Genomic DNA, 13,238 nt, shown 5'->3' with positions numbered 1-13,238 from the left:
TTTGAGAAATTACATTTACTTTTAATACTTAAGCATATTTAAACCAAATACTTTTAGACTTTTACTCAAGTAGTATTTTATTGGGTGACTTTCACTTTTACTATTAAGGTATCTTTACTTTTACTGAAATATGACAATTGGGTACTTTTTCCACCACTGAAAACAGGTTTAGTGAATGTGCATGATGCTACAGGCTTCCAGCACATCCTACCTGTGGTATTGGCTCCCAGCTTTAGCCCAGATGATGGATTAGCCAGAATGAGCTGGAACCTTTCAGCTCCCTCTGGGATGACGTCATCAATGATCTGCACCTCAACAAACTGATGCCTCTCGCCATCAGCGAAGTGGAGCATCTGAAGAACAAACAAAAGGTACTGTATGAACTCACAATAGAGCATGATGTGTTTAGTCTCATTGTTGGGGCCCAGAGTTTTCCCAGGTCAGATCACCTGGTCAGGGAAAACTCATGGGCCATGTTCAATAGCCAAAAGTTGTCGAACGCTGCAGATGGAAATAACACGAATACAGTGTACGTCAGAGAGGCATGTTTGTTCTACATAGCATATTTTTTATCTGAACATTCCATAACATTGTGTCTTGCTGAGCACGCCCCTGGCCCTACATAATTTAAGAATTCTGATTGGCGGTTTAGTGTGTTAGGGGCGTGGCCTCACCGATGGTGTGGCATTGTAGTCCAGACCCAGCTGACCTTCCAGGTTCTGAGTGTAGAAGAAGAGTGACACGTTTCCGTAGGTCGCTGAGCTCCTGTAGACCACCAGGTTCAGCATACCCATGGTCTCATTCACCTCAAAGCTACAAGGAAAAACACACAGCCAAACATCAGAAGTGTCTGCCACCTGAGGTTGAATGCACTAATTGTAAGTCTCTCTGGATAAGAACGTCTGCCTCAGTAAATGACTAAAATGTACATGTAAATGAGAATAAGGATCCCTGTGTTTTAGTCACTTGGGTGATTTATTAATTGACAGTCATGAAAGGGGACAGAAAAACAGACATCCTACTGAAGGAGGGGACCAGTGTGGGCTTTTCCCAAACAAGCAACAGTGTCAGTGGGAGGGTGAATTCTACAGAGTAGAGAGTACTGCTTTCTGAGAGTACTGCTTTCAGAACCAGACTACATGTTGTAGAGGTAAGACACACATGACAATGAAAGCCGGAGCCACTTACTTAGTATTTGTCCATTCAATGACACCTCGAATTCCATCATTGGCACCAATGCTGATTTCTGCCACCAAACCATGTGTATCTGAAGAGGAAAGGCAACATTACAATAGGAAGGGTACCTCATGTTCTAAAGTCTTGTTCAAGTAATATTATCATTCAAAAACGAGCATTATCTTCAGCATGAACACTATGACCTGAAGCTGGGCCAGAGCATCTAAAAACGCTGCATAGACGGGTTGGTTGTTTAGCAACAAAACCGCTGCATAGACGGGTTGGTTGTTTAGCAACAAAACCGCTGCATAGACGGGTTGGTTGTTTAGCAACAAAACCGCTGCATAGACGGGTTGGTTGTTTAGCAACAAAACCGCTGCATAGACGGGTTGGTTGTTTAGCAACAAAACCGCTGCATAGACGGGTTGGTTGTTTAGCAACAAAACCGACGTGGTTGACTTAAGATGGGTGACAACATGTAAACTATATTTAGTCTCCAATGTTTGTTGAAAACATAAATTAATTTGCACAATGAGCACCTGTTGTCTCTCAAATACATCATTACAGTTGTTGGTTAGCTAGCTAGAGGTTGTTTTGCCATATTAGTCAGGACAAAACACATCAAAACAAGACATGGTATCAAGAACAAGATAAAACTTCTTGTCATTGTTGCTAGCTATCTGACCATCCAGATTCACAACAACACACTGCCTATGCCCCATTGAAGTGTGCACATCATTTTCGTGTAGTTGTCAGTTAACCATTCTAATAGAACTGGAGATGAGGGACATTCACTTCTCACATGCAGCTGAGAGTCAGAGTATGTGTTGACTTATTTATAATGTCCTTAGTAGCGCTGTCTGTCTGTCTGTCTGTCTGTCTGTCTGTGTCTCCGTCTCTCTGTCCGTCTCCGTCTCTCTGTCCGTCTCCGTCTCTCTGTCCGTCTCCGTCTCTCTGTCCGTCTCTGTCTGTCTGTCAGTCACTCTGGGCACAGGCTGCATGAGGGCCATTTAAAGCATTTGGTTTGGCTGTCCCATTTCTCACCACACACCGTTTTTCAGCTCGACCCAAACGGCCCCTCAAGGGAGATATCAATCATAAGAAGCGTAGCCACTGAGTGCTGGCAGATGAGCCTGTGTCTCTCCAGTCTGTTTAGTATTCTGTCTACTCATCATTTTCTTAAGTTACCCATTCATAAAATTATGGCAGACAACAGAACGCACAAGGGAAAAGTTGGAAAACCCATAGAATTACATGTAGAACTAAAAGTGATTTGTAGGATCTCTGTGGGAAAATGCACATTTATAATGCTTTGTGATTTACATAGTTGTCCATTTGGGACTATGCCAAACCCAGCGTACCTAGTTTAGGACCGGGTGTGAGGGTGGTGATGAGTACTGCAGACGTTACGTTGACCAGGAAAAATTCATCCAACTCAGGGATGTCATCCTGGAAAAATAAATGTATACAATTTGTATGACATATAGCCTACATTTATAGCGTATGAAAACTCCAATGAAATGCATACACATCTACAAGCCTTCCAGAGCACCAACAGAGCCAAGTGTAGGAAGTTTCCTGTGTGGGCCAGAGTTGGGTTAAATTCCACTTCAATTCAGTCAATTCTGTAGGTTAACAACAATTCCAATTCCCCAAAAATACATAGAGAGGCATTGAGGAATATTGGTATAGGAATTTCAGTTGACTTGCTGAATTGACTGAATTGAAAAGGCATTGAGCACAGCCCTGGTGGTGGTCTTACATCCAGTATGGTGACAGGGATGGCCACAGAGATCTGTCCATCCTGCAGGATCACTGAGCCCGATACAGAGAGGAAGTCCTGTCCTGGTTCAGCCAGGGCCCCGCCCCCTTCCACCTGGGAAAGGTCCTGGAGGGATCCTCGGACCGTCTCATAGCTGATATTCACTACCCCTGGAAACACAACAACAACAATACTTAACTGATAACACGTACAGTACCAGTCAAAAGTTTGGACACGCCTACTCATTCCACGGTCTTTCTTCATTTTTACTGTTTTCTACATTGTGGAATAATAGTGAAGACATCAAAACTATGAAATAACACATATGGAATCATGTAAATTCCCAATCTGGCCCTCAAACCATTACGATCACCTAATAATCCCCGGTTTACAATTGGCTCTTTCATCCCCCTCCTCTCCCCTGTAACTATTCCCCAGGTCGTTGCTGTAAATGAGAACGTGTTCTCAGTCAACTTACCTGGTAAAATAAATAAATAAAAATACAAATGTAGTAACCAAATAAGTGTTAACCAAATGATATGTTATATTTGAGATTCTTCAAAGTAGCCACCCTTTGCCTTAATGACAGCTTTGCACACTCTTGACATTCTCTCAACCAGCTTGTAACCTTTATTTATCTAGGGAATTCAGTTAAGAACAAATTCTTATTTACAATGACGGCCTACACTGGCCAAACCCGGTACGACACTGGGCCAATTGTGCCCCGCCCTATGGGACTCCCAATCACGGCCGGTTGTGATACAGCCTGGAATCGAACCAGGGTGTCTGCAGTGACACCTCAAGCACTGAGCTGCAGTGTCTTAGACCGCTGCACCACTCGGGAGCCCTTCATGAGGTAGTCACCTGGAATGCATTTCAATTAACAGGTGTGCCTTGTTAAATATTTATCTGTGGAATGTCTTTCCTTCTTAATGCGTTTGAGCCAATCAGTTGTGTTGTGACAGGGGTGGTATACAGAAGATAGCCCTATTTGGTAAAAGACCAAGTCCATATTATGGCAAGAACAGCTCAAATAAGCAAAGGAAAACAACAGTCCATCATTACTTTAAAACACGAAGGTCAGTCAATGTGGAAAATGTCAAGAACTTTGAAAGTTTCTTCAAGTGCAATCGCAAAAACCACCAAGAGCTATGTTGAAACTGGCTCTCATGAGGACCACCACAGGAAAGTAAGACCCAGAGTTACCTCTGCTGCAGAGGATAAATTCATTAGAGTTACCAGACTCAGAAATTGCTGCCCAAATAAATGCTTTACAGAGTTCAAGTAACAGACACATCTCAACATCAACTGTTTAGAGGATTAGAGGAGATTATGTGAATCAGGCCTTCATGTTCAAATTTCTGCAAAGAAACCACTACTAAAGGACACCAATCATAAGAAGAGACTTGCTTGGGCCATGAAACACGAGCAATAGACATTAGACCAGTGGAAATCTGTCCTTTAGTCTGATGAGTCCAAATTTGTGATTTTTGGTTCCAACCGCCGTGTCTTTGTGAGACGCAGAGTAGGTAAATGGATTATCTCCGCATGTGTGGTTCCCACCGTGAACCATGGAGGAGGAGGTGTGATGGTGTGGGGGAGCTTTGCTAGTGACACTGTCTGTGATTTATTTAGAATTCAAGGCACATTTAACCAGTCTGGCTACCACAGCATTCTGCAGCGATATGCCATCCCATCTGGTTTGCACTTAGTGGAACTATAATCTGTTTTTCAACAGGACAATGACCCAACACACCTCCAGGCTGTGTAAGGGCTATTTGACTAAGAAGGAGAGTGATGGAGTGCTGCATCAGATGACCTGGCCTCCACAATCACCTGACCTCAACCCAATTGAGATGGTTTGGGATGAGTTGGACAGCAGAGTGAAGGAAAAGCAGCCAACAAGTGCTCAGCATATGTGGGAACTCCTTCAAGACTGTTGGAAAACCATTCCAGCTATAGCTGGTTGAGAGAATGCCAAGAGTGTCATCGAAGCAAAGGGTGGCTTCTTTGAAGAATCAAAAATCTAAAATATATTTTGATTTGTTGAACACTTTTTGGGTTACTACATGATTCCATATGTTTTATTTCATTGTTTTGATGTCTTCACTATTATTCTACAATGTAGAAAACAGTAAAAATAAAGAAAAACCCTTTATTGAGTAGGTGTGTCCAAACTTTTGACTGGTACTGTACATTACTACTTTTTCAATGAGATCACATAAAATACGATAACAGATGTGTGAACAAAACTGCATTTACACAGGCAGCCCAATTCTGATATTTTGCCACCAATTGGTCTTTTGACAAATCAGATATATTTTTGCCAAAAATTGAGTTTACGAATTTGGCTGCCTGAGTAAGCGCAGCCTAAGTGGCAAAAAGTCCGATGTTGTTTTGAGAAAATGTATCAAATGTACAGTATAGTCTGAACCTTTCCCATCATTAAGAACTGGAACTTTTCCTGCTCAGGGATAACTAACTGTCGCCACTAGTCCCAAGTCCCTATCCACGACCGACCTGAAGCCAAAAATTCTCTGTTGATGAAGACGTTGAGGTCCCAGACTGACCTGAAGCCCCAAGCTCTCTGTTGATGAAGACATTGAGGGTGCCGTCGCGCTCCTCCGTGGTCAGACTGAGGGAGGACGGGGCGATGCTAAGCATCCCAAACGGCCCATCACTGGTCTCCACGGTAACCACCGCCTCGCGCCCCTGGTCATCCAGCGCTCCGTGACCCGTTACCAGAACACCTGGGGGACAAGGAGAACAGAACTGACGGATACTATCAATACAAACCCTAGTCAAACTCATCCCCAGCCTGACAGAAACTATCAATACAAACCCTAGTCAAACTCATCCCCAGCCTGACAGAAACTATCTATACAAACAGTAGTCAAACTCATCCCCAGCCTGACAGAAACTATCAATACAAACCCTAGTCAAACTCATCCCCAGCCTGACAGAAACTATCTATACAAAACATAGTCAAACTCATCCCCAGCCTGACAGAAACTATCAATACAAACCCTAGTCAAACTCATCCCCAGCCTGACAGTAACTATCAATACAAACCCTAGTCAAACTCATCCCCAGCCTGACAGAAACTATCAATACAAACCCTAGTCAAACTCATCCCCAGCCTGACAGAAACTATCTATACAAACAGTAGTCAAACTCATCCCCAGCCTTAGGGGCTCATACAGACTTAACTCGTTGCTATGGTAACCTATATTGCTGATCAATGCTGCATAGAGTCATTGCCGTCACTGGAAATAAAAAACTTAACTGACTCGCAATGGTTAAATAGAAGTTACATAAACAGAGATCCAAGTACATAATAAGAAATATTTTGAAATGTGCCTGTTCAGTACTTTGATGGGAAGAGGACAGAGACGGTGATTCACCATATGTGCGGACGTTGGACAGGATCACCCTGTACAGCTCCTTCTCCTCAGGTTTTGAGTCTTCAAGCAGCTGGAGGACGATGGTGGTGTCCAGTGTTCCCTGTGTGAATGACAATACGCTTGTATTGTATACACCCGAATAAACCTTGTACTGTGCATAGCATGTAAACCATGTGAAACAGAGGAAGCAACTTGGTCAGTTTAATTTACCCCAGTGAAGAATAGTAGTCCTGAGGTGGGTGTGAAGGTCCTGCCAACGCGGGGTCCTTGAATGGCCCAGTCTACTGTGACGTTCCCCAGCCCAGGAGCTGTCCTGCTCACCAGCAGGGGCAGCCTCTCCCCTACAACACACACACACACACACACGGATGAACGGACGCACGCAAGCGCACACACACACATACAGACGCACGCACGCACGCACACAAACACATGCACACAAAGTGGTTCAAAAAGTACCCAGTTGTCATACTTGAGTAAAAGTAAAGATACATTAATAGAAAATTACTCAAATAAAATGACAAAAAAAATATATCAGTAAGTATCTCCAATACTCAGACATCATTTACAAACCAAGCATTTGTGTTTAGTGAGTCCGCCAGATCAGAGGCAGTAGGGATGACCAGGGATGTTCTCTTGATAAGTATGCATTTGACAATTTTCCTGTCCTGCTACGCATTCGACAATGTAACGAGTACTTTTCGGTGTCAGAGAAAATGCATGGAGTAAAAAGTACAATATTTTCTTTAGGAATTTAGTGAAGTAGAAGTAGTCAAACATATAAATAGTAAAGTAAAGTACAGATACCCCCCCAAAAACGTTTAAGTATTTTTACTTTACACCACTGCACACACACACACACACACACACACACACACACACACACACACACACACACACACACACACACACACACACACACACACACACACACACACACACACACACACACACACACACACACACACACACACACACGCGTTAGTCACCTTTTAAGATAATACATGTGGAGCAACATTTTCATCATGCAAAATAGCACATGCTAATTTAAAACTGTTCCTTAACAATGTGCATTATAAGCAGTGTTGGGGAGTAGTGAACTACATGTGGTTCAACTAGTAATTTAACTCCATTTTGCAGTAGCTTGGTGGAAGTTGACCTAAATTCAAATCTTGTTAGGGTTTTCAGTAGTTAATTACTTTGTTGCCCTGTAGTGTTGTAGCTAACTACTGGAACTACACACTACATTGTTTTGCAAAAATAAATAAAATATGCGTAAAGTAGGCAACAACAAAAAAAATCTTCATGAGACCTGCTTTATTCTCATTTGAAATATTGTTAAATAGCTACATTACACATTGTTAACATCTGACTCCAGAGTGATCTGTTTTTGCAATTTGTAGTCTATGACGTTTCAGATTTTAAATTTGATGAAGTAGTTTGGATGTGGTGAACTACATTTTCAAAGTGACTTTAGTTCAATAAACTGTGTGTTTCTTAAACGGGCAATCTGCAGTAGTAATCTGCAGTAGCAATCTGCAGTAGCAATCTGCAGTAGTAATCTGCAGTAGCAATCTGCAGTAGCAATCTGCAGTAGTAATCTGCAGTAGTAATCTGCAGTAGTAATCTGCAGTAGCAATCTGTAGTAGCAATCTGCAGTAGTAATCTGCAGTAGTAATCTGCAGTAGTAATCTGCAGTAGCAATCTGCAGTAGCAATCTGCAGTAGCAATCTGCAGTAGCAATCTGCACTAGCTTCTTCCATTTTCGGGCTTCTAAATTAATGACGTATATTGATTCCTGAAAAATATCATTTATAAATGCCTCATGAGCTTAGTTCAACTGTCGTACCCCATTAGAACCCAACATATAAGCTTGTTTTCAATGTTTGTAAACAAAGTAAATGTAAACAACACTATATAGCCTCAAAACAGGGTTAAAACTATCATTTGGATATCGTGGTCAGTCCTTGCATACATAGCTCTGTTTATGAATTTGAGAGTGGTTCGACTTTTCCAGCCCTATCCCTCAGCTTTGTTATTGTTTCAACTGCTGATTGCCACTTTAAGAGGAGCTTTAATGTAACTTAACTTCTTCCAGTATGAAGTAATTGGTAGCTTGGTAAACTATATTTTTAGAGTAGATTCCACACCACTGATTATAAGGAGACTATTGTTCAACATGGGTTTAGTAAACTGTGTGATGCATGTGATGAGAGGCAGTATTTGGAACTTGCATTTGATTATATAGGATGCCTTCCTGTTTATTTCTAATGTCAAGGTTATTTCTCATTGCCATTTCATCGTGCAAATGTTAGCCATAGTCCGCTGTTTTAGATGAGTAAACCAGGATATAGGACTTGACGAGGGCAATTTGAAGGACCTTCCTTAGCTACCGTAGGTGCTTCAGATACTCATTATATCAGTAAGTGGTGTAAGGATTTGCCACAGATAAGAGTGGAAGAGCTCTGTCATGCATGTCCAATGAGCTATGCCTGGAACTAACTGCATGAGCCACCTATTGCCACATGCTCCTCCCACTACCTGCTGCATTCCTTCATTAATTCATTGGTTGTCTCCGAATCCCACGGAGTGCAAAGCGATGAATGAGGTTGGGGTAGTGGTGTTGAGCTATGGTAACTGTGTTTGCGGTATGGTAGCTGTGTTGAATGAGGTTGAGCTATGGTAGCTGTGTTGAATGAGGTTGAGCTATGGTAGCAGTGTTAAGCTATGGTAGCTGTGTTGAGCTATTATAACTGTGTTGCGCTATGGTAACAGTGTTGAGCTATGGTAGTGGTGTTGAGCTATGGTAGCTGTGTTGAGCTATTGTAACTGTGTTGCGCTATGGTAACAGTGTTGAGCTATGGTAGTGGTGTTGAACTATGGTAACTGTGTTGAGCTATGGTAACAGTGTTGAGCTATGGTAGCTGTGTTGCCGTATGGTAACTGTGTTGAATGAGGTTGAGCTATGGTAACAGCGTTGAGCTATGCGCTAAGAACGCTTGGCGTGATCCTGGACAACACCCTGTCGTTCTCAACCAACATCAAGGCGGTGACCCGTTCCTGTAGGTTCATGCTCTACAACATTCGCAGAGTACGACCCTGCCTCACACAGGAAGCGGCGCAGGTCCTAATCCAGGCACTTGTCATCTCCCGTCTGGATTACTGCAACTCGCTGTTGGCTGGGCTTCCTGCCTGTGCGATTAAACCCCTACAACTCATCCAGAACGCCGCAGCCCGTCTGGTGTTCAACCTTCCCAAGTTCTCTCACGTCACCCCGCTCCTCCGCTCTCTCCACTGGCTTCCAGTTGAAGCTCGCATCCGCTACAAGACCATGGTGCTTGCCTACGGAGCTGTGAGGGGAACGGCACCTCCGTACCTTCAGGCTCTGATCAGGCCCTACACCCAAACAAGGGCACTGCGTTCATCCACCTCTGGCCTGCTCGCCTCCCTACCTCTGAGGAAGTACAGCTCCCGCTCAGCCCAGTCAAAACTGTTCGCTGCTCTGGCACCCCAATGGTGGAACAAACTCCCCCACGACGCCAGGTCAGCGGAATCAATCACCACCTTCCGGAGACACCTGAAACCCCACCTCTTTAAGGAATACCTAGGATAGGATTAGGTAATCCTTCTAACCCCCCCCCCCCCCTTAGAGTTAGATGCACTATTGTAAAGTGGTTGTTCCACTGGACATCATAAGGTGAATGCACCAACTTGTAAGTCGCTCTGGATAAGAGCGTCTGCTAAATGACTTAAATGTAAATGTAAATGTAGTGGTGTTGAGCTATGGTAGCGGTGTTGAGCTATGGTAGCGGTGTTGAGCTATGGTAGCTGTGTTGAGCTATGGTAGCGGTGTTGAGCTATGGTAACTGTGTTGAGCTATGGTAGTGGTGTTGAACTATGGTAGCGGTGTTGAGCTATGGTAACTGTGTTGAGCTATGGTAGCGGTGTTGAGCTATGGTAGCTGTGTTGAGCTATGGTAGCTGTGTTGAGCTATGGTAGTGGTGTTGAACTATGGTAGCGGTGTTGAGCTATGGTAACTGTGTTGAGCTATGGTAGTGGTGTTGAGCTATGGTAACTGTGTTGAGCTATGGTAGCTGTGTTGAGCTATGGTAGCGGTGTTGAGCTATGGTAACTGTGTTGAGCTATGGTAGTGGTGTTGATCTATGGTAGCTGTGTTGCCGTATGGTAGCTGTGTTGCCGTATGGTAGCTGTGTTGAATGAGTTTGAGCTATGGTAGCAGTGTTGAGCTATGGTAGCTGTATTGCCGTATGGTAGCTGTGTTGCCGTATGGTAGCTGTGTTGAATGAGTTTGAGCTATGGTAGCAGTGTTGAGCTATGGTGCGGTGTTGCCCTATGGTAAGTGTGTTGAATGAGTTTGAGCTATGGCGTGTTGAAAAATGGTAACTGTGTTGAGCTAAGGTAACTGTGTTGAGCTATGGTAACGGTGCTGCGCTATGGTAACAGTGTTGAGCTATGGTAGCGGTGTTAAGCTATGGTAACTGTGTTGAGCTATGGTAACTGTTTTGAGCTATGGTAGCGGTGTTAAGCTATGGTAGCGGCGTTGAGCTATGGTAGCTGTGTTGCCGTATGGCAACTGTGTTGAGCAATGGTAGCTGCGTTGAGCTATGGTAGCTGTGTTGAGCTATGGTAGCGGCGTTGAGCTATGGTACCGGCGTTGAGCTATGGTAGCTGTGTTGAGCTATGGTAGCGGCGTTGAGCTATGGTAGCTGTGTTGAGCTATGGTAGCGGCGCTGAGCTATGGTAGCTGTGTTGAGCTATGGTACCGGCGTTGAGCTATGGTAGCTGTGTTGAGCTATGGTAGCGGTGTTGAGCTATGGTAACGGTGTTGAGCTATGGTAGCTGTGTTGAGCTATGGTAGCGGTGTTGAGCTATGGTAGCTGTGTTGAGCTATGGTAGCTGTGTTGAGCTATGGTAGCTGTGTTGAGCTATGGTAACTGTGTTGAGCTATGGTAACTGTGTTGAGCTATGGTAGCTGTGTTGAGCTATGGTAGCGGTGTTGAGCTATGGTAGCGGTGTTGAGCTATGGTAACTGTGTTGAGCTATGGTAGTGGTGTTGAACTATGGTAGCGGTGTTGAGCTATGGTAACTGTGTTGAGCTATGGTAGCGGTGTTGAGCTATGGTAGCTGTGTTGAGCTATGGTAGCTGTGTTGAGCTATGGTAGTGGTGTTGAACTATGGTAGCGGTGTTGAGCTATGGTAACTGTGTTGAGCTATGGTAGTGGTGTTGAGCTATGGTAACTGTGTTGAGCTATGGTAGCTGTGTTGAGCTATGGTAGCGGTGTTGAGCTATGGTAACTGTGTTGAGCTATGGTAGTGGTGTTGATCTATGGTAGCTGTGTTGCCGTATGGTAGCTGTGTTGCCGTATGGTAGCTGTGTTGAATGAGTTTGAGCTATGGTAGCAGTGTTGAGCTATGGTAGCTGTATTGCCGTATGGTAGCTGTGTTGCCGTATGGTAGCTGTGTTGAATGACTTTGAGCTATGGTAGCAGTGTTGAGCTATGGTGCGGTGTTGCCCTATGGTAAGTGTGTTGAATGAGTTTGAGCTATGGCGTGTTGAAAAATGGTAACTGTGTTGAGCTAAGGTAACTGTGTTGAGCTATGGTAACGGTGCTGCGCTATGGTAACAGTGTTGAGCTATGGTAGCGGTGTTAAGCTATGGTAACTGTGTTGAGCTATGGTAACTGTTTTGAGCTATGGTAGCGGTGTTAAGCTATGGTAACTGTGTTGAGCTATGGTAGCGGCGTTGAGCTATGGTAGCTGTGTTGCCGTATGGCAACTGTGTTGAGCTATGGTAGCTGCGTTGAGCTATGGTAGCTGTGTTGAGCTATGGTAGCGGCGTTGAGCTATGGTACCGGCGTTGAGCTATGGTAGCTGTGTTGAGCTATGGTAGCGGCGTTGAGCTATGGTAGCTGTGTTGAGCTATGGTAGCGGCGCTGAGCTATGGTAGCTGTGTTGAGCTATGGTACCGGCGTTGAGCTATGGTAGCTGTGTTGAGCTATGGTAGTGGTGTTGAGCTATGGTAACGGTGTTGAGCTATGGTAGCTGTGTTGAGCTATGGTAGCGGTGTTGAGCTATGGTAGCTGTGTTGAGCTATGGTAGCTGTGTTGAGCTATGGTAGCTGTGTTGAGCTATGGTAACTGTGTTGAGCTATGGTAACTGTGTTGAGCTATGGTAGCTGTGTTGAGCTATGGTAGCGGTGTTGAGCTATGGTAGCGGTGTTGAGCTATGGTAACTGTGTTGAGCTATGGTAGCGGCGTTGAGCTTTGGTAGCTGTGTTGAGCTATGGTAGCGGCGTTGAGCTATGGTAGCTGTGTTGAGCTATGGTAGCGGTGTTGAGCTATGGTAACTGTGTTGAGCTATGGTAACTGTGTTGAGCTATGGTAGTGGCGTTGAGCTTTGGTAGCTGTGTTGAGCTATGGTAGCAGCGTTGAGCTATGGTAGCGGTGTTGAGCTATGGTAGCGGTGTTGAGCTATGGTAACTGTGTTGAGCTATGGTAACTGTGTTGAGCTATGGTAGCGGTGTTGAGCTATGGTAGCGGCGTTGAGCTATGGTAGCTGTGTTGAGCTATGGTAGCTGTGTTGAGCTATGGTAACTGTGTTGCCGTATGGTAACTGTGTTGAGCTATGGTAGCGGTGTTGAGCTATGGTAACTGTGTTGCCGTGTGGTAACTGTGTTGAGCTATGGTAGCGGTGTTGAGCTATGGTAACTGTGTTGAGCTATGGTAGCGGTGTTGAGCTATGGTAACTGTGTTGAGCTATGGTAGCGGTGTTGAGCTATGGTAGTGGTGTTGAGCTATGGTAGCTGTGTTGCCGTATGGTAGCTGTATTGCCGTATGGTAGCTGTGTTGAATGAGTTTGAGCTATGGTAGCAGTGT

At 44.4% G+C, this 13,238-nt stretch overlaps 1 protein-coding gene across 5 annotated transcripts in view; it reads right to left on the bottom strand.

Annotated features, from left to right (window-relative positions):
• Positions 1–13,238, bottom strand: part of LOC139577229 (adhesion G-protein coupled receptor V1-like) — a 264,000-nt gene that overhangs the window by 159,313 nt on the left and 91,449 nt on the right. For all 5 annotated transcript variants that reach the window (XR_011675237.1, XR_011675236.1, XM_071404191.1 and 2 more), the window contains 8 exons: positions 6,553–6,683; positions 6,343–6,442; positions 5,509–5,688; positions 2,939–3,108; positions 2,538–2,625; positions 1,189–1,267; positions 675–813; positions 212–353 (listed from right to left, as the gene is read on the bottom strand). Coding sequence is in view for 3 of the 5 variants with exons in the window: in XM_071404191.1 (XP_071260292.1) it covers positions 212–353; positions 675–813; positions 1,189–1,267; positions 2,538–2,625; positions 2,939–3,108; positions 5,509–5,688; positions 6,343–6,442; positions 6,553–6,683 (1,029 nt within the window). In the remaining 2 variants the exon portion in view is untranslated. The remainder of the gene's footprint in view (positions 1–211; positions 354–674; positions 814–1,188; positions 1,268–2,537; positions 2,626–2,938; positions 3,109–5,508; positions 5,689–6,342; positions 6,443–6,552; positions 6,684–13,238) is intronic.

This window comes from Salvelinus alpinus, chromosome 5 (assembly GCF_045679555.1).
Source record: "Salvelinus alpinus chromosome 5, SLU_Salpinus.1, whole genome shotgun sequence".
NCBI classification, from domain to species: Eukaryota; Metazoa; Chordata; class Actinopteri; order Salmoniformes; family Salmonidae; genus Salvelinus; species Salvelinus alpinus.
The sequence above is the reverse complement of the archived record's forward strand: the minus strand, read 5'-3'. Positions and strand labels throughout refer to the sequence as shown.